The 21,846-nt window shown below is 42.3% G+C and overlaps 2 protein-coding genes across 3 annotated transcripts in view; both read right to left on the bottom strand.

Moving 5' to 3' along the window:
* Nucleotides 1–96: 96 nt before the first annotated feature.
* Nucleotides 97–9,920, bottom strand: oit3 (oncoprotein induced transcript 3). The gene is made up of 9 exons (XM_018660090.2): nucleotides 9,490–9,920; nucleotides 7,197–7,571; nucleotides 6,994–7,104; nucleotides 5,927–6,049; nucleotides 5,697–5,819; nucleotides 3,592–3,752; nucleotides 3,000–3,412; nucleotides 1,564–1,663; nucleotides 97–1,380 (listed from the first exon to the last, which is right to left on the bottom strand). Exons 1-9 carry the CDS (start codon nucleotides 9,548–9,550, stop codon nucleotides 1,228–1,230), a joined length of 1,620 nt encoding a protein of 539 aa, XP_018515606.1. The 5' UTR covers nucleotides 9,551–9,920; the 3' UTR covers nucleotides 97–1,227.
* A 1,130-nt stretch (nucleotides 9,921–11,050) lies between these two features.
* mcu (mitochondrial calcium uniporter) overlaps nucleotides 11,051–21,846 on the bottom strand; it is a 50,705-nt gene continuing 39,909 nt past the window's right edge. For both annotated transcript variants that reach the window (XM_018660092.2, XM_018660091.2), the window contains exons 3-9: nucleotides 19,578–19,641; nucleotides 17,333–17,503; nucleotides 16,833–16,937; nucleotides 16,522–16,682; nucleotides 15,765–15,968; nucleotides 15,250–15,366; nucleotides 11,051–15,037 (exon numbers count right to left, since the gene is read on the bottom strand). In XM_018660092.2, the coding sequence (XP_018515608.1) occupies nucleotides 14,957–15,037; nucleotides 15,250–15,366; nucleotides 15,765–15,968; nucleotides 16,522–16,682; nucleotides 16,833–16,937; nucleotides 17,333–17,503; nucleotides 19,578–19,641 (903 nt within the window). In that variant the 3' untranslated portion in view covers nucleotides 11,051–14,956. The remainder of the gene's footprint in view (nucleotides 15,038–15,249; nucleotides 15,367–15,764; nucleotides 15,969–16,521; nucleotides 16,683–16,832; nucleotides 16,938–17,332; nucleotides 17,504–19,577; nucleotides 19,642–21,846) is intronic.

The following is a 21,846-nucleotide window of genomic DNA, read 5'->3' as shown; positions in this document are numbered from 1 at the left end:
TATAGGCCTTTTGTTAAAGAAGAGATACTTCACAAGAGCTCTCTCAAACTTCAGACCATGGGGGCGAAAAACAGACATAAATGGAGGATGCAAATGAACAGCTTCTAAGGTTTTATTCATAGGCAGTACTGACAAATGTTAGGTATCTGAATATGACTTTCTAAATCTTAATTAATTGCTCATGCATATTATACTCTCCGTACTTCATTTCATTTTTAGGCCAGTTTTAGGTCTCTATGACTCCATTACCATAAATTACTTTGATGACTCCAAACAAAGTGCCTGATAGGAAGGATATTGTAGTTGGACTGATTTCCTCTAGATAGGAAGACACAAAATAATTACTATGGAGCACATGGTTCGTTGTGTGCTGGTATTTAACGTTTATCAAATTAGCGTGCTCAAACATTAAGTCAGTGTCATGTAAAATGTAATGCCTATTACAGCTACTATGTTAATGTTTGATCTAACTTATTTGTTTTTTATGAATAACTGCATAACTAATTGCAGTTTAACTGACATGATTAATTCTAGATTAATTGTCAGAGTGATGAAGCATGTGCATAATTTCCAAGCACTACACAGTGATATCTCTTTTCCACCACACTGTAACATGCGATGTGATCTTCCCAGGCATCGATTACATTGAGCAAATGAGTCAGAATACATCTATGGATGTTCTACATGTATTTTTCAAGTCAGTGATGGTGTGAAATATAAACCCCTTCAACAAATCCTCTAAATCTTTAAGCTGTAATCAAGCCCGAGAAATGCCTGAGAGTGTGACCTAGAAAAACATCCCTCATGCTGTAGTTGTTACAAATGAACTGTGTGGCCCCTCCGAATGATTTCTAATAGAAATGTCATTCACTTTAATGTCAGTAAATTGTGCTGCCAGGCAGAGTGGCAAAGACACACAGACATGGATGCAATAACCAGAATTTAAGTGATCTGAAGCAATGTGAGTGACACTGGGACTGGAAAAATAGTGAGTATACTGTAGTATACTGTAGCAGAGTGTGTATACTACACATCTGCATGTATATGAGTACATGTGGGACTTAAACAAGGACTACCCTGTGTGTGTATGCCTACATTTGTTTGGTGTTTTAAATGCCAAATAAACTGAAATGGCCAGTTCATCTTTAATCTAAATGGAAATGTGATCCTGGCTTGTGCTGCTGGCCTGTTCTCATGGTGTCTTCTTGCCATATGTTAGCATCATGACTAAGGCAGGATGAAGATGGGGCCTCCACTCAGTGTGTGCTGCTCCGGAGGCTCACTGGTCCGAGCCTCCCGTTGGACACGTCCTCGACAATGCTGAGCACAGCGGGAGTCTCCTGCCCCGCATACTAACACCTGGCAGTGGAGGTATACTTGCTGTAGACAGAATAAACAGGCTCATTTTAAGCAGAGATAATGAAGACCACCATCACAGTGTAAGGACACTGCTAATTCAGATAGTCTATGAATATACTCTTTACATTGTAGTGCTACACAAACATAAGCCCATACATACACATACACTCGCCAGCTGGTTCCCAGCATGCTTCTTTTACTCACTTGGTTGTCCTTGCCAATGAACTTGAAGACAGGGACCTGGTAGTGCTTAGAGAGCTGGTCCTTTGATGAGTACTGTGTCACTGTTTCATCAGAGATGCACCTGAATAGGAAGCCAAAGAGTAGAAATAAGAGTCACACATATAGGTGATATCTTAACACAGTACAATGATCCATATATATTTCTAACAAGCCACTTCATCAAGCTCAGCCGCCCCAAAGCCCTGAAACTCACTGCTGTATTTTTAATAGGAAATCGTGAAAATAGATTATAGCCCTGCTCTGTTGGTATCCATAGAGCAGCAAGAGCAACTCTTACTCTGAATTCAGTTAAGAAATAGTTTGCCAAAAGTGAGTGAGAATAAAGCTGTTCTGTGTTTCGATTTTTCTACCCAAAACATTCTAGTTTTCTTTCCACATTATTCAGAGTACGAGGCCAGTGGCATTTTTCATTTGACATTTCCTTGAAAGAGTGAAGATTTACAGTCTTATAACTGTCAAGCAGCTAATGCTAAAGCTTTGAGGAAACCCCCACTGGGTCTGATCCAGATGTTTATTAAAAGAACTATTAATGTTCCATTCCACTGAATGCAATTCTAGTATTAATGAGAAAATATTAAAAAGATGCAATTCAGCAGTTTTTAGTGTGTGCACGAGCAAGACACTCTAAAGGGTAAATTCAACCAAATTACATAAAAGCAGTTTCTTCTAGTAGCACAGTGCCATGCAGTTTATTTTCATTTGCTCAAGTTATAAAATATCTATCAATAAGATTTCTGCCTTGACTCCAATACAATGGCGGTGAATGGAAATTCATCTATGGAGCCCACAGCATTAAAAAAAATTACATCTAACAAATGTATTAACCCCATGTCTCCGGAAATTATTTCCACACAACACTGCCTTTGTTATATTCAGAGGACTTCCAATAAAAAGAAAAGGTCAGTATGAAAACTGATGACAGTATCTTCTGTGAAAAGTCCAGACTAACACAGACAATGACTTCTTCAAACTTCCTGTAACCACCATAGTGGAGTGAAGGCAGATATACAAGAGACTGATATCTTAAAATGTATTTAAAATCTATTTGCATAGTACTACTAGAGGTATGATATTGAGAAAATGTGGTTCAATAAATTGCATTTTTCTCTTTGGTCAACCACAGTAAGTGAAATCCACAACAACTAAACAAACCTGTACCTTTTAGATAGAAAACACATCACACTCTGTATACTAGATCATTTTTTCTAGAAAGACTGACTTGACACAAATATAAGACTTATCACGACCTGGGTATAGTTTGAATCACTATGGTATTATATAACTTAAAACACAGTTTCAGGAGTGCTGTTCTCTGGTTCAAATGTGGTATGTCAGATAGCACAAGATGTAACATTAAAACTGATAAAACGTATATTGACGTATATTGATATATTCACCCGTCTTTGATGAGGTAATACTTGAGAGCCTGGTCAGCTTTGGGGCCGGGTGTGGCGAAGCAGCTCTCCACCAGTGCAGAGAGGCCCTCCACTCTCTCCTTAGGCTCCACCCCAAAGAACAGGGAGTCTTGCAGGCGCAGCTGGGGCGGGGTGCGGTAGGGCTCTGAGAACTCTGCATTTTTGAAAAGCTCCAGGGAGAACGGGAAGATTCCCTCACTGTGGCCTGCCAGCTTCAGGGCTGAGCTGCGCAGGCTTGCCTGGTATCCGTCTGACACGTGGTATTCCCTGGGGAACTCACAGGTGACTGGGAGCACTAACTTGCTGGTGCGGACTATCAAATCTCTGCTGCTGCCTGGGCTGCTCCTGGGAAGGCCTGTCACCAGGTTGGTCCCAACAATTTTGTCATCTGTCACCTGGGGGTCAACATTTACCTTACTTTAATGGCTTTTTCAGTGACAACCTGACACAACCCACTTTTAAGTCACAGCTCTTTATTATAGTAGCATTATATTCAAGTATTTCCCCAACCCCTAACCATAGAAACAAAACCCTGTGCACATTCAATCTAACAATTTCAAGTCGTGTCTCTGACCTCTACCACTGTGCCGCAAGTCTTGAGGCTGAAGCTGAGGTTGATGTGTGTGCCATTGGAGACACCACGACAAGACGAGTTGGACAAGAAGAGTTCCAGTCCTCCCACAAGGTCCTTAGGAACTGACACTGTAATAGAGCTGGAGTCACACTGGACTGGCACTGAAAGAGCCAGAAATATTAAATATTAGATTTTTTTTAGAATTAGACAAAAACTCTGCTTAGGGGTTCTGAGGTTGAGGGTTTCATTCTTACCAGGCTCAGTAAATTTTGAAGTTCAATGAAAAACACAAGGTATATCTGGTCAAGTAGCTCAGGCTTAGCTCAACTAGCCTCTCCACACTGAGCTAACAAGAACTGGAGCACATAGAGCAAACATTTTGTAACTGCCTATCAACACATTTAATAGATTTTCTGTGTCAACATGTGATTAAAGTCAAAACTTTTTTTTCTTAGCTTTTTTTTTTTTTTTTTTTTTGCTCTAAGCTGAAAATTTTAAGACAAAAACTGGACATGCTTTAGTTTCTTCAAGACAAAAGGAGTTGAATAAGCTTCTTAGACGACAAGACACAAGCGTAGCTCAAAATTTCACATTACCGAAGAACTAGAAACAAGTGCAGCTAGGCTAGGCTAAGCTATGATGCTAGCTTAGCAGAAGCATACAAAATTAGCAACAAAACCATCTGGAAAAAAACTGAAAGGTTTGTTTATATTAAGTTGTGGATTTCCCTTAACTCACATGTTAACAATGAAACAACTGCACTAACACAGCAAACACACTGAAAATCTAACAAATGTATTGATATTTACAGCGGCAGTTACCAAATGTTTGTTCCATGTGCTCCAGCTCCTGCTAGCTCGGCGTGGAAGGGCCAACTGGCAAAGGGAGGTTAAAGGTCACCAATTGAACTTATATAGAGTTTGGGGAGGGGGGAGGGGGGTTGCATAGAGCTCACACCCATAACAGACACAATAAGTTTTACCGAAGAAACAATTCAAACGATTGTTTGCAGCCTCTTGTGTCGCATGTAACCTGTTATGTACTTCTCTTCATTTAGTTTGAGATCAGATCAGATGCTATTTTCCTAGAAAAGAAAATTCACACAACTTTAACACAGTTACAGTTCAGACCCGACTAAGAAAAAAAACCTTATAAATCATTTAATAAATCATTGATCTGGAGCGTAACACAGCGCGAATCACACACCTGAAAGTCCGACAGACATGGCAACATCCCTCCCCCGCTCTTGATTCCAAATATCGATCGTGGTAAATGATTTAATCGTAAATTGCTGGCTTGTCAGTGACAACCACAATCAATTTATCATCCGGCATATTTGACTGTGTTGGTAAGTCCCGCGCCTTCTCGATTGTAATTGGTAGGATAGAGAAACGCGGACGAGCGCTGCTGTGTTGCAGAAGTTGCACTATTTCCGCAGTGAAAACTTAACGCAGTGAACTTCAGAAACACCTAAAGTTAGATATAAAGTTAGAGTTTTCTTGCCACAGCATCTAACAGCCATTAGATTAACTATTTACAGGTCTAGTGTTTTGAAAGTTGTGTCAGTTCTTTCATCTGGGTGTTGAACTTCAAAATTTACTGAGCCTAGTAAGAATTAAACCCTCTACCACAGAACCCCCAAGCAGGCCTCTAAGCAAAGGCGGGTGGCAAGCAGCAAGCAGTTTGTTTTATTTAAATAAATAAATCACCAACTTAACTCACTTTTTCAAAGTATACTTATAAAGTTTGAAATGTTAAATATGAAAATGCCAAAAGTATCATTGAGTTTGTATCATCGTTTGAGTTTGTTTCTGGTTATTTATTGTGGTTTTGCACCTCCATCATGATCCATCATTTTTTGTTTAATGTGATTTTACACTGAACATCTTGACTATTGGCAGAGGTAAATGGACTGAAAGTAACACATTGTTTTCACCAGGATTGTTTCCTTTCTCAAACAAAAGGTCAGTAGAAAGTTATGGTACATTTTGGTCAACTCTCTAGTATCTAAAATATCTTCTCAGAGTGTCAGCTTGCCTTGTTATCTGATTTATTATCTAGCTACAGTGTTTATCTTTCTTTCAGACACATACACACATACACACCCTGACATGTGCGCTTATCCTCTCCCAGCTCCAATCCTCTGGGGCAGTGGCACTGATAGGAGTCCAGCAGTGAGGAGCAGTCATGGCTGCAGCCTCCATTGTTAACGTGACAGCCTGCTATCTCTGCAGGAGGCAACACAGAGAAAAGAAAAAGATGAAAAACAATGTGTGGTTCCTTGGTTTAATTATCTCAGTACAACATTTCATCGGCTGATGTGTCACAGAGGTACCTCTGCAGTTGCGTCCATCCTCATCCAGCACACGGCCCGGCCCACACTCACAGCGCCTGGAGCCTTTGGTGTTCACACACACCTCTGCACAGCCGCCATTGCCCTTTTCACACTCATTCAAATCTGAACATGGGACACACACCACACCTGGGTCAGATAATATTATCTGATGAGTCTTGTTTTAATCGACTGAGTACCAGATGGGTGGAGTTTATTGCCTCAAGGCAATTCACTTAGTGTTTCAGAGAGGAGGATGACAAATCAACTTTAAAGGGATTTAAAAGTGAGTTTATAATACTGAGCGGCCTGGTAAAGAAATAATGATGGATGAAATAAAAGGAGAGACGAAAGTGAAAGTGCAAGAGAGTGAGGATAGAGAGGGAGCGGAGAACTGAAGAAGTAATTTCTGAGACAGGCAAAGGCAGATTTGGTAGATGGGTGAATAATGAGATAATGGCAGTTTTCAGGCCGGTTAGGTTCCCACTGCATGCCTGTCACCCATCATTAGATGTACCGTCCAGTGTACCACACACACACACACACATCCACCTTGGCTGAAGTCAGCAAATATAAAAGACAATCTTTCAATCTTCCTGTCTCTATCACTGCTTCCTTCAGCAGGCTTTGCACTTTCTATAAACTGCATTTCATGGCCTGATAGTCAGTGGACATGCAGTTAAAATTCAACATTTACTGTTTTGAACTTTTTTGCTTTAAATTTTTCAAATTAAGAATGTATAATTAAAAAATGATGAAAAAATAAACTGTATGATCATATTGGCCTTTGCTGTCTTTGCTAGTTCTGCCCCATATTTTGAATATCCAACTAAATTTAAGTAAACACAGATATTTGACTCAGAATAGCATGAAATATATATCTATCATCTATAAATGCATCTGTCACAACAATGGGTGAACATACTGTGAATCCAGTCTGACTGACTTGTTATTGTTATTGTTTTTCAGAAACCATTTCCAGCCTATCCGTCTTACATGTTCTCTTGCTTATCTTTGCCTGTTGCACAACTTATCTGTCCTTTCTCTTCCTCCTCCTGTGTCTGTCTCACCCAGGCATGTTTGTCCGTCTGGACCCAGCACAGTTCCAGGTACACAGCGACAGTCAGACTCAGGACATCTCAGACCTGCGCAGTCCACCTCATCGCAGATATCATAGAAATCTGTGCAACATACAAGCACATGAATGTATTGATACAACAAAAGACAAGGAAATGAAAAATGGACTTTTTACATATCAGACATGCTCACTCACGGCCACAGTAAACATGGAAGCAGACTGAGGGTCTGGGCAGGCGGTAGACAAAGTATCCCCCAGCGCAGGCCTTCACATCTACACTGGCATTCCACTGGCAGCAGTTGTCATTGAAGCTGGCACACACAGGCAGGCTGATAATGCCTTCATGGGGTTGAGGGTGGCTGCCATTGAGCCAGATGGGAGCGTGGGTGCCACAGTGATTCTCAGAGATGCAGAAGGTGGGCATGGCATCCCCGGCCATGCCAGTGAAGCGATACCATTCTCCAGACATGTGGCTGTCACACTGGGGCACGCCAGATGATTGGTTGATGTGGTAGTCTGTGTTTCTCCAGGGTTCATTCAGGCTGATGTAGGCAGAGCACGGGTCCAGGGCTGAGGCATGTGGGTGGGATGGCAAAAATGAACAAGAATTGGTTGTACATACTTGAAAAAAGATGAACATGATGTAAAGGTGTGTTTTAAGATAAAGAGGGTATGGGCTCTAAAGGGCAGTTTAGGACAGTAACTACTTACTGTTCATTAAAAGTATTAAGACCTACGTCCACATCAAGATGATGCAGGTGAAATTCATTTTGTTTCTGCTGCTAAAATCATAAGAAATTACACCTGAAAAATAAATTCAGGACAGGGGCATCCAAGGGGTTTAAGGAGCAGACCATGAACTACAACACCCCCAGGTTTATCTGTACTGGTCATTTGAGCAAAAGTGTTACCATGAGGCAAACCTTTGGCCCCTCAAGATAAACTGTAACACAGAGTCAATTCTAATTGAACTAAAAGCCAACAAGCCATTCACAAAGGGCTCTTTATTCAATGAGTTCTGTCAGTGGTGACTCTTTTCACTACAGCCAGTTGTGCAGAATCAGGGGAACAACTGAACGAGCAGAGTAAACAAAGTGCAGCAAAACAATCAATAGTCTCTCCCCTCATCATGCCCTCTCAACAGTGTAATTAAGAGGTAGATGTAAAACAAATAGAAAAGAAGACGACATGTAGGATGATGGGAGCTGGCAAAGTGGGCAGGAGTGTAAGTGTTAATCACTGAGAATCAGCAGGGATGAAGAAACAGCAGGAGGTTGATCAGCTCAGCAGTAAAGCATCTTCCTTGACAGGCCAGAGCCAGGAAACATGACAGCGGACAACCAGCACATAACACTTTACTGGAGCAGTTACCAGCACTATAACCAGTGCTCTAGGCTTTCCATTTAGTTGGATTGCTCCACATAAAATATCTATGTGTACGCCCATACCTTTAGGGAAAATATCATCCTGTGTGAGGCCTAATGGAAGCCAAGGTTGATTATAGAGATTTACAGTAACAATAACTGTTCCTGTCCTCATATCTGATACCACAAGTAAACCTGAAAACACACCAGCATGCGCTCCACATTATGGTAAGTAAAATTAACTGACTGCACCTTGGCTCTTGGAAGCAATGAAAAAACATTTGTGTGAGATGGGACTAATTATGTGACCATAAATGATGTCACCGCACACATCATTTTCTCCCTCCATCCACAAACCTGCTGCTCCAGTAAAAGCAGAGGGATCAATCCATGGCCTGGGCCCACTCACAGCATAAGGGACCAGTTTTGGAGATGGACGACTGACCAACTGTGTTCCAGCTCGAGCAGTGCAGAGGGGGCAGAGGACATAGCTGACTCATGCGGGTGTATGCTAATGGGAGCGTTAAATCTTCCAGATGGGGCTTGAATAACTTAAAACGACTATTATGGGAACACGGAGCCACGCCTGACCTGAGTCAGACTCCTGCATCTGTGCATAAGAAGATAAAAACCCACACTAAACACTGTCCAAACTTACTGTTGTATATAATATTATGCCGATATTCTGTAGTAGTTACTCCCTGTTTATCTAGAGTCACCTCTGTGCCAAAGACCATAGACATTAGAGCCCAGACACTATCAAAACACATCAGTGAGCAACATGGTTGCACTGGCTGTCATGTGACTTCATTAATGTGAATATGGGTACTGTATTTTATTTTGAGTCAATCCCACACATTCATCCTGCTGCAGGAAATATAGTACCAAATGTGCATTAATCAACAGCTGAAAACAGTCCCCAAGAAAAGCACCAGTTAACCAAGTTTGAATGACATTTGAAAAAAATGCAGTGCCCAGCTATTTCAGGAAATCATTTTTTAAAAATTACATATTTAGTGGAAATGAATTGGCATGGTGCTGAGTGTCATACAGTTAGGGAAGTCCAAAGATATTGAAAGATGAACTTGTTTTGGGTGTAAACAACATGAGAACTGTTAACTCACCTTCACCTGCAACCACAAGACACTCCTGCAGCAGACTGTTAATCACCAAAAAAATCATCATGTTTTCTCAGAGTTGGATAAAAGATAATCTTCGGTGTGCATGTGTGTAGCTCCTCTGGTTCATCCTTAGGGGAAGCCTGTCTTTAAAAGGCACCTCTTATCTGTACTTGTCATATTGTCATGTCTTCTCCTCACCTTGACTCCTTGACCTTCTTCTCCCTAAATCCAGTAACAGGACCATCCTCCCATTGTTTCAAACTGAACACTCTACACATTCTCCCCCCTCCATCTCCACACACAGACAATCTTAATCTATCCCAAACAAACTTTTTTTGCTGTCTCACTGAGCCAAAATGTGGTTAGGGTTTATGATACTTTTGCATGCCTATCTTGTCTTTCTCACCCTTCCTGATTTAAAGTGCGTGGAAATACAAGCAATGATCTAATCTCCAGCAGCATTAAACCAATCTGATTAATCTGCTTAGTGTCGTGCCGGAGCACCCGTCACTTTGAGGCAATGGCAGGGTTTGCACAGCCAGGATTTACCATGGAGTAGACCAAGACCCTCAACGAGGATTCACTATGCTAGCAGGGTGAATATGTTCTTATCTAGCTCATTACTTGACCACGAGTACAGGCCAGAAAATGTCCACAGCTTCATTTAGAAGCTGCTCAAACTAACCTGATGCTTGCAGTTTTTCCTTCTTACATGTAACTAAATCAATGGGAGCATTTATCCACAAGGCTGTTAGAAGAAATGAGGTGGAACATGCCATTCTTCTTTTCTGATTACTCCTGGAAATAAGACACTGTTAGGCCTCCTGGCTGCAAGTCTCTATGGTATAGCAGATCATCAGTGCTATTACACTAATGTATAACCATACTGTGTATAGGAAAGTCATATGGTATAGTTTTTTTTTCTCATTTCAATTCTTCAATTTTCCTCTAAATTTTAGCTTAACATAGGAGTTTGGATTTTTGAGTTAACTTTCCAGTGTTATTTCCAGTCTTTAGGTTGGTTTTAGTTAGGTTTAGTAATTGTGCTTTGTAATTGTGCTTAGAAATGTGCAGTATCAGGTTAAAAGATACTGACCGGTTTGTTTTTCTTTTGCAGCGTGGCACGTTGGCCGACCACTTTGCGGCGTTACTAAATTTGCTGACGTTTATGTTGCCTTCAGGATGAATTGCAATCACTTGTTGATTCCATCAAGAACCATCATTAGGTCAACATTTGTCACACAGTTTGTCCAGTATTTTTGTTTATGGCCAAATACTACTAATGACTGAAACAAGATTTAAAGGAAAAGACCATAGCCTTTCTTATTTAAATTTTCAGACTTGTATGCTGTTTCAACATAACATTGTAATTGTGTTGCTTCATGTACCTATTGTACACAAACAATTTACCCCCACAGGTCTATCTCATAGGATGTCCTGTGCAGTGGGAGCAGGAGGCCAAGGAGAGCCAGAGGAGGTGGTCAAGACCTTGAAAAGTGTGTAATGTGTCTTGGTGTCACCAAGCCTTCACTTCAACAACATAAAACTACACTCGACCACTGGCTCCAAAAACTGGATAAGGATTTTATTGATAATTGAATTACATTTCTCTTTTATACATATTTCATAAATGGTACAGGATTTTACATTTTCTTTTTTGCCAACATTACAGCATCATATGTCAACAGGAAAAAAAAAAAGACAAGAAAAACAAAGTAAACTCAGAGGTCAGAATGGAGTACAAGATCATTTCAATCCTATAATCTGCTTCACTCTTTAGGCATTTTAAACATATCTTATTGTAAGTGCACACAAACAAGATATTCAAAACATAACACACATTCAAAACATAGAATAATAATAATATGATTTTGGAGAAAAAAGGGTGAGGGTGGATGAAAATGATGGGGGAGAGGGGGATGAGAATGGGAGGAGATCCCCGATAATATAACAGAGTGCGCCTGACACTTTTCCGTTGGACTCAGGATCCAGGACGATAGTTACTGAGGTCAAGAGGTCATAAAGCCTCCTTTATAGGTGCACCCAGGATGGAGGGTGTTTTTCCATTTATTGGGGAGTATAAATGCACGCTCAGGGTGCGTTTATGGGAGTAAATAAGGTGGAGATGGGACTGGGGTTTGATGGGGTTCGAGCAGTTGGTTGGCTGGGATTAAGTCAGATTTGGCAGGGCAGGTTCTAAACACGCAGCCGTGCCCACTGCCCTTTATAACTAGGAATCTCTACAAACAACGTTCTTAAATTATCTTCGCAGGTTGTTTTTTTTTTTTCTTTTTGATAAATCATCTTTTTTATTTTTACATAATTTCCCATGTAAACATACATTCATGCAACACCCTCTTTATAATAAAGTTTCCCTATATTTGATATATTTTGTTTTTAAAAAATAAAAGCAAGAGAAAAACAAAGGCAATAAACAGTGGATGGCATGATAAAAAGGAGGTGGTGATGATGGAGAGAAGTGTTGTGTAGAAACAGCAGAGGGGAGGATTGGACTGCAGACAGGCCTCAACTCTCTCACCTCCCACAGTACATCTCCAAGGAAACGCCATCGTCACTTTGTATATGTGTGCGTGTGTTTATGTTAGTGTGTGCACAAGTAAGGGAAAAATGAGTTTAAAGCTAATGACGACTGTGAAGTGGGATGAGGGCGGAATCGATTTTTACCACTATTGACAGACAGGGATTAGGCGCAATATGGTGATCTGATCTTTGCCCCCAGTGCCTTCACACTTGTCAACACACACACACACACGCACGCACGCACGCACACACGCACGCACGCACACACACACACACACACACACACACACACACACACACACACACACACACGGTAAGATTGATTTCCACTTCCAAACATTCAAATTTAACCCTCTTTTAAATGAAGGTGTCATTTCAAATAAGAGATTAACTGTCTCAATGGTCCTATCATTGCCGTTTACCAAATTGCTTATGTTGTCTACGCTGTTTAAATCATTAATCATCCAAAAGGCACCGTTTCCCTTGGATATAACGCACACACCAACACACAGTAACAGATAAGACCAAATCCTGCTTTGAGATCTGCATGGCTAACTCTTGATTTGACCTAAAATCATGCATTTTTAATTTTAAAAATCTGCAGTTAAACACAAGGATCTCTTCAGTAGGATTCAGGTGACTGTTCACACACAAGCAAGAAATGATCTTGAACTAGAGTCTGTGTGCAGGGACGTTGTGTTATTGTGCTTCCTCTCTGCAGAGGTGATCTACAGCAGTTCAGAGTAAAAACAACTGGCTTTGAGACCTTGGTTTTTTCTTTTTTTTTGAGACATAAACGGTACCGGAGAGAGGGCCACCAATCCTCACCCTGAACAGAAAACTAAGTGAAGCTGACAGGTTTATTCAGTGACCATCCAAAACAAAATGGACAACATAAATATATGGCTTCTATAACCTTTGATTTAACTGATCGGGGGGATGAGACTTCAGCTAGATGTGGCAAAGAAAAGTGTCCAATTAAGTACAAAATTGCAATAATGCTCCTACACATTCACAAATTTCTACTTAGGGCATACCACAGCATGCAGTCTACCCTGCCTTGCCATCAAGGGAGCAGGGGGGCATTACAGCAACAGTGGGAGGAGAAAACTCTGGCTTTACTTCAGGATGAAAAAAGCCTCTATGAGTCAATGCCATGATGCTTTTTTGAGGGGGTGTCGCCTTATTTTGTCGATAAGCTTCAAATATGTTCAATTGGAGAAGGAAAAATATATGATACAGAGGAAAGGGGATATTGAACTGCAGGCAATTTACTCATATTCTGCTCCTCCTATAAACTGCAGCTTTACTTTTTTGGAAGCCATTCAGTTCATCAGCTACATGAAACTATAACATACCTGAAGGTTTGTCTGCGGCAATGGTCTCTAAACATTTTACCCCCTTCATTGCGTTGAACATTAAGCACCTATCTTTGTAGTCATGGGATGATCAAACACGGCATTGCTTAAAAACAGTGAACCTAAGACGTTTTCACCCTGATTTGGTCTCAACACTGTTTCCCCCTTTGGTGACCATGCACAGGAGCCTTGTGTCCATCCTAGAAAGTTACTGTGAAATATACTGTGTGTGTTTCTCATGAAAAGATATGAAATAGCATATGGTATAATGCTCTTTGTCTGTGTGCGTATGTGACGTTGAGGGTGTGCATTTGCAGGGGTCTTTCATGGCAGGAGATCTTCAGAAGATGTAAATGAGTCTCTCATGAAATGATGTTTGTAAGAGAGCTCCTCCCCCCACTGAGAGAACTAGCCTCTGGTCATCTGTTTATTTGATTGTATACATATATATATTTATATTCTTTTCATAACAAATATACTATGGCTTTCAAAATAAAAAGTGCCAAAATATTTTTTTGGAATAAAAGAACACACAGTGATGTTGTTGTCGGTAGTACTGTCATACTTGCGCAGACCGGGCCGCTACAGGACGTCAACAGGAAGAGGAAACGAGGCGTCGTCATGCCTACATCCTGCGAGTCGAGACAAGCTCCTGACAAAGGTCACACTGGGAAGGACAGCTGTCCGTCACCTGGAGGAGGCATGGCCCGGGGAGGGAGAGGCAGCAGAGTTCAGCTACAGGAAGACGAAGGTCTTCCTGATGGTGCAACTGCAGTCAGGACTTCCTTGTAAACTTTTAACATGTGGGATAGAGAGTCTCCCTGGAGCCTGCCCCAGCCAAGAGTAGGTGTGTGTGTTGACAGTTTGACTGCTCAAGGAAGCGGGACTGTTGTGTTGACCCGCAGTGTGACCAGGGTCGGTGTCCCAGTGCACCCTGAAAGTCCCACACACGCACACACACACACAAACACATGCACACTCAACAATGCCCTTCTGCATGTCCTCTGTCCTGGAGCGTCTAGAGGTGTGATAATTCCTCCGCTTTCCCCCTGGAGTTCCCTGCAGGCTGTCCCTCTGGAGACTTGGGGCATATCCATAGTGCCTAGTTTTATTCCATCATCTTCATCTTCACCTTCATCATCGTCGTTGTCCTTTTCATCATCCTCACTAACCTTCGGCTGTGCGAGTTTTTCAGTTATGTCCGTATTCTCACCATCCTTCTTTGTCTTTTAGCGGTTTTCACTTACAATTCCAACTGGAGTTTTCAGTCAGGAAAGTAAAAAGAAAAAAAGAAAAGAAAAGAAAAAAGAAAGAAAGAAAGAAAGAAAAAGAGAGAGAAAAAACAAGAAAAAACTAACTCCCACAGTCAAGAAAGGGATGGGATTATTGGGTGTGGGAGGGATGGGAAGAGGGGGTCAAAGGGGAGGGGGAAGGGTGTTGGATGGCAGGAGGAAAGAGGGAGAGGGGCTTGTAGGAGCCGAGAGAGAGAGAGAGAGAGATAGAGAAGGGGAGAGGGAGAGAGAGAGAGAGAGAGAGACAGAGAGAGAGAGAGGAGGGAGTCACTCCTTCCATCAATTTTTACTGGCGGTGAGCTGCTGAACTGGGAGCTGGAGCTGGAGCGGATCCCGAAGACGCTTTAGATCCAACTCCACCTGGAGAGGGTGGACGGGGACAGAGAGAGGGAGTGTGGGGGGGTGGAGAGCAAAAATATGAGACGAAAATGTGTGGGGAATGGTATGAAAGTAGGTCTACCAGCAGCCGTTACAAATTCAAGCACTGAACTCTAAAACGTGTGAATCCCTAGTGTGACTTCAACACTCATTTTACAATCACAAAACATCCAGCTTTCACCGAGCAACTGTACCTCAGCGATATCATCCTTCAGCTTGTTGTACTTCTCAATGTCGAAGCGTGTCCTTTTCACCCCCTTGTGGAAGAACAGCAGATACTGTCTGTCTCTAGCGTCGGGGTAAACATACTCCTGCAGGTTATTGAGAGACACAGACAGAGCACTTTGTCAGAGGAACAAGTTGATCAGATAGCTGAGTCCTTGAGCCAAATCACACTGGAGACATATCAAACATCAAATGGTAATTTATGGATGCTGAATTCACTTTCAAAGGGCAATGTTATCACCAGATCAGCCTGTTTAACAGCTAAAAATATTACTATTTAGTGCAGAGTGTTGCAAAGAGAGGTTAACCATTAGATTTAACTGTTGTAATGCTTCCTTCTCTGGTTGCTCAAAGAGCTCTTGCATTATGTTGCTCAAAGAATCAGTAATGTGTCAAAATATCAGACACAAAAAAACACCAAAAACACTGTTGTCTAATTCTTTGGTCTGCATGTATTTGATTTTACTGTTTCATTGTGTCCTACCTGGCGTGTAAGCACAAAGTAGGCGTACATGGCCATGGCTGTGCCATAAGTGATGAAGTAGGTGACAGGCTCCATGATATCCCAGGAGTATTCCCACCAGGTGAGTCGGGCCAGGATGCCGAACTGGGTGGCCATGTACGCCATGCCTCCCCACAGCACCCAGGTGGTACGCCGCTCTGCCTTCTTACTCAACTCCTCCTTCATCTATGCAGAATCAGGAAGGAAGCAGACAGCCAGCCAAAAAACAGGCGAGACAAATTTGTATTAAGAATCTAGTGAGGAAGAAGGGCAATTATATTATGGATTTTCAGCACAAAAAATATACAAATCCACAACAGCTGTGATAAGTCTTTTGGACCCTTGTTTCCAGATTAAGACTTGATTATCGTGAGATTAGTTGTTTTGGTGTGATCATGAATCGATTATCTCATTACAGGGATAACAAACTCATTGTTTTTCCAAGGTCCCAACCACACCCCTGATGGCTCAGGCCTTCTTTAACCAGTAATTCTTAATGGCTAAATAGAATCAATGCCTGATATCTTCAACTAATGATATAATAAAAATGATCTGCAGATAAGAGGATTATAAACAGGCCTACAAAATTCTAAGCAACTACAGCTCCCCTTGGCTTTCATACAAAGATATGGAAATGATTAAGTCACATATTTTACTGTTCAATTGCTTGTCAAAGTTTTGGTTGACTAGGTCAGCAACTTGTATGACCAACAACAGTCAGTATCGTCAGTGTACAGACCTTCTCTAGGGGGCGGAGTTGAGAGTTGAGGTCCTCCAGTCGTCCAATCAGCTCACGCTCTTTGCTAAGTTGGTGCTCCTCGATGCGCAGGGTGGTGTAGAGCTGCTGCACCAGAAATTTGACGTCGTTCAGCCTTTCTGCCTCCTCATGGGGGAGCAGCTCTGAGGTACACACACAAATGCAAACAAATAAACAGGCTTCAATACAATCCACTTTCTGGCAATAAAACTCTTATTGGTCGTGGCCCTATCTGTGAGGGAATGAGTCAGAGCAAACAGCACAGGCTCTGGCTTTACTCTGCCAGTACTCACCTCTCCTCGGTGGCCGCACGAGGTGCGTGGTGTCATTAATGACGAGCTTGAAATCATCCAGCAGCAGGATGTCTATACCTGTGGAGGAGGCAACCCTCGCTCCATCTGGACGGAGAGACGAATGGGAAGGGAGACAGTAAGAGAGATGGAGCACTGATGGGCTGCCACTTCAAACACCCTTCAACTCTCTCGATAATCAGGCTTGTTGCTGTCTGATTATGGAGAGAGGTAAAAGCAGATGCACTTACACACTAAGAGTAAGATTTCAAGCACCAGTTGTTCCTGTATAATGAGCCCTCTGAGCAGAGTGAGGGCTGAAAAATCATTTCATGGTGCATGCAGTGGTATTAAATTCTGATACAAAGCCACAGCTGCAGGAACACTTAATAGCCTCAAAATACAAGAACACTTGAAAGCATGTAAGGACATGCACATGCATAACCCTCTGGGGCTAAATGGATATAGTGAGAGTGTGCGTACTCTTGTGTTTATATGCATACCCATGGAGTAGATGGCTACCCGGTCGATGCCTCTGTCCTCTGCCTGGAGCTGTTGCAAGAAAACTCCCACACAGTCACTGAGAGGCTTGAGGGTGAACTGACAGCGCTCTCGCCTGGACGGCAAACTGACTGAGATCACCGGCAGCCCGTTCTGATAAACCACTGTCACCTCTGTCAGGGTTGCAGGCAGGAAAACCCAAGTCAGACAAAATATCACAAAAGCAGAAAATGTGAAATGACACCCTGCAGTCTTAAATGTACTGTGGAAATGAGCTTTCATGTACTCTACTCCCTCTGATTGCAGTGACTAAGACTGCATGAGGAGCAGTTTATTGTTTGTTTTGCTCACCACTAGTTAGTCTTGGCATCTTCTGGATTATGAGCTTTTAAATATACACCAAATCATGAATTACACACTCATACTGAAATATCTGTCTGTTTGAAACTTTAATGCTTCTGACTTGAACAACACCACACAACATTTTATTTCATTCTGACAGTGATATCCTAATTTTAAGCTAACTTCTCTTGTTTTTTTGAAAAGAAGCAATATTTTGAATGACCACACAGAGGAGTGTGGTTTGAGACCCAGCAGGGGGCAGTACAACAGCAGCTCCACCTGCCGGAGGAGCACAAGAACAAACCTGCCAAACTAAGAGAACTAGAGCAGCCCAGGCAGTGGCCCAGGAATAATGTGCAACCTTAAACCAAACCCTTCATAACAGCAACAGTCTCCATTTGTTTTACCATCAAGCACTGCAATCAATACTTAAGCTATAATAAATTCTTTCCTCTTGAGGAAACATTCTGGGCTCAGCTTACAAAATAGGATACTGGAAATAATCCTTTTAATTTGGTGACAATTTAAAGTCAAATCTACAACTGATGTTTTCAGATCTCACTGCTGTAAACACCACATACAGTATCTGCAATAAAACAGCAACTAATTCAAGAGTTATTTGTAAATTCTGAATCCTGTGTGATTTAGTGCACCTCCATGTACCTGCCAGAGTAAGCCCTCGTTAGACTGTCAGTTCCTGAGAATCAATACAACATGATATTGCCAACCTTCTCCTCAAAGAACTATTATGTTGATTCTTGATGCCAACTATTGATATTTCTTATTCCCACAAAGGCTCAAAAGACCTCTAAATGATGCGTGTGTGGTGGGACTGAATCAAAAAGACCTTGAGGTTCCTTAAAAGGTTTTGGCTTTTCATGGCAGTGAAAAAGGAGAGATGAATGAATTGTTGCTTCAAGGACTAACAGAATGCACTCCCAAGACTATTTTGAAGTTCATGATGATTTGGTGTTTGAAGCTTTTTTTCTCTACTTGCTGTTTTTTTAGCACTACCACAAGGACTGTCATTTCTGAACCAAACTGCTGAGCCCCTGCTCTGCTCAGTGGTACTTTGTTTTAATAATAATGGTCTGTAGTCTAGCTCATGACCAAACTGGTTATAATGATCCTGCACAGCTTATACCATTATCATTCTGAGTTGCCCCTAATGACAGAGCCATGAATCAATGCAGAGGGCTTGCGAGCCCACAGAGGCGGGTGATCCAAGCTGCCTTGTTGCTGCTGCACCCAACAATCTCTCTCCCTCCTGCTCAGGACCACTGCAGTGAATCAGCAGATCTCTGCTTGGGCTCGCACCAAGAAGTGAAGGATCATCGGCTGGCACAGTCAGGCAGCACAAGCCCGGGCTCAGTTTCAAGGGGTATCTTGACTATGTTCAAAGACACGGAGGTGCGGATGCTTAATTTGGCACCCAGATTGTTATTTATTACAGTGACAATTAAAAACTTTGCCTCAAGTATCTGAGCTGTTCTCTTCCTGCACCTGCTCCCTTTGTCCTCCTCTGTCTCCTCACAGGCACACTGCTAAAGGTGTGAGGATCCTTCTACAGTGCTACAGCTGTTAAAGCTTGCAGCTTGTCCTGCAATGCTGCTGCATTCACCTCTCAGTACCCCTACCTCTCTCTTCCTCTGCCTGTTCACGCTCACCATCTCTCCCGCCTCTCACACAGACGAGCAGATGCTACCCCAAGACAGATTCCATATTAATGGCTACTGGCTGTTAACTCCAAATGAGCCTCTGCTGTCTGATGGGAGCAGAATTCCTCTGCGGTGCAGAACTCATTTGTCTTGGATGGGAGCAGAGGCTAGATTTGGGGTTTTCTTTAAAAAGGGAAACCCCTGATACAGCTGTCATGGTCAGAATTAAACTACTATGAGGACTTACCTTCTGGAGAAGCGGAGGTACACAACAGTCTCTGGCCATGCCATGAGGGGCCGCCCCTCCAAACCTGCAGACAGGAAGAGAAAGGACAACAACCTGGTTACTCCACATGTACACAGTGCTCTCATATTTCTGCTCTGTCAGCCAGTGTGTGTCACTCAGCAACATGACACTACCCTAATCCACGCTATCTTCTCTCACTGTTTATTTGTGAGACTGACCAATTAGCACTTTACAAAATGGTTTCCTCTGCTCCAGTTTCTAGAAATGTTCCCATATCCAGACAAGAGCCACACCCAAGAAGCGCAGATCGACAGATCTAACTGCAGCTTCCCAGTCACGGAAATATTCGACAATGGGCTGACGCATAAAAACACACACACACACACACAGCTACTCATATTCCAACTAAATACATCAGCATCCAGACACAGAAACCACCACTTGGAGGAAAACGCCACAGTGGGAGACACAGAAAACAGGCAGCCAAATGCAGCTTGAATAACAACAGTGTGGTTCAGTATGAATTCTCCACTTGTGTCACTGACTAAGGAGAGAGGGGAGGAGGGGAAGAGGACGAGTGGAGGAGCAGAGCTTGGGGAAACCCTCATTTTTTTTCCTTCTGTTCAGCAAAGTAGGAGTGTTCACATGCTCTGCACATGTTTCAAATTACAGAGCTCGTTATGTTTTCTGGTGAGCCGCGATCACCTTTTAAGGCATGAGACTGGGCTGTCGGATCTCCTCCCTCTTACACAGAGTGAACGGGGGTGTGGATGAGACTTTGGAAATCAAGCAAGAAAGAGCGCTGGAGGGCAAAACACAACTTTTCTGATTAAAGTTTTACGCACAAACAAAATCTGTCTCTACTGCACCACAAAAACAGATCCCTGTTCCTCTGCAGAATGGTCCTAATATTTAATAAGTGGTGCCTGAGGCCATGCGATTTGTGACACTGTAGTGCTGTATATAAGTGTATTCACTGGATATGCAGTCACATCACATTCTCCTATGAGTGCAGACTCATACACACATTCAGTAACCCGTTCTGGAGAGACAGGACAGCTTTCACACGGTCTACAGACCTGACTACATGGTGCTCAGCATCCAGCAGGCCTCAGTCTGACTCACTCACTCTGTGTACAACTGTTTTAATATCAGATTTACAATATCCACACACTCTCTGACCCTTGCTGAGCTGAACCACAACAGCAGAGACTCAAAGCTCTCACAGCTTCTCTTTTATGACTCTGCACTGACAGAAAAGATATCTTAGCAGGGAGCAGTGTGTATGTGTACAATGCTGTTACTGCAACCAGATACTTTCTGAATCTGTAGCACTGAGCTAAGCACAAACACTGCAGACACCCATCTACCAATCACTGCATTTCTAAGCTGGACACTGAACAAATGGTCAGTGTATGAGAAGCAAGGTCAAGGCTAGGCTGCTAGCACTGGTCTGAATGCTAAGGCCAGATTTTATCATTACTCAGCAGAACAGATATCTTGGATAACTCTGTGATGCAGGAACCAACAGAGGAAGCTCTTATGCTCAGAATGCTACAAATTATTTCCGCTGTATGCTTCATGAGAGGGCCCAATGATGCAGCTTAAGACTTGGGGAATACAGTGGCTCATGTTTCATAGTTCAGAATCAGATTTTTTATTATGTACAGAAACCTTTTACGGTTTGTTTTGGCTTACATGGGTGAGATTTGTCACAGCCAGTCACCGTCAAACACTTTACAAGATCACACAAAGTTCAAAGAGAGATTTTTAGGATCTTTTCAGTCAGGTTTATAGTAACTGACAGCTCTGTGAACTTCACTGCCACACTCGTACTCAATGCCAGTTAAAACAAACACTGAAAAAAATAAATAAATAAATAGAATAAAATCGAAAATATTTTTTTGTAAGAGCACAGGAGCAGCAGTGGGACTACCTGTAATCTTGGCATCAACCTGACAAACACTGCTGTCAATCAGCTGCTGCTGGTTAAATGTCCTAGCTGTCAATCAGGGAATGTGACTGCCAATCACATCTCCACAGTTGTCTGATCCAGCTTTCAGTCAGACAGTCCAAGCCCGTCAGACCGCTGCAAGTACAAGATTCAGTGATGATGCTGAAAGGAAAAATGTCTAGATCAATGCAAATTGCAACAGTTAACCACCGCTACAACTTGTGACCCCGAAAATTGCTGTGAATGTTTCAACAGCAGAACATGACTGACATTAATCAGCAATGAGGTGCTAACCTGCCCATTGTCAGCTGTGGA

The sequence above is a fragment of the Lates calcarifer genome, linkage group LG16_LG22 (genome assembly GCF_001640805.2).
Source record: "Lates calcarifer isolate ASB-BC8 linkage group LG16_LG22, TLL_Latcal_v3, whole genome shotgun sequence".
Taxonomy (NCBI): domain Eukaryota; kingdom Metazoa; phylum Chordata; class Actinopteri; family Centropomidae; genus Lates; species Lates calcarifer.
The sequence above is the reverse complement of the archived record's forward strand: the minus strand, read 5'-3'. Positions and strand labels throughout refer to the sequence as shown.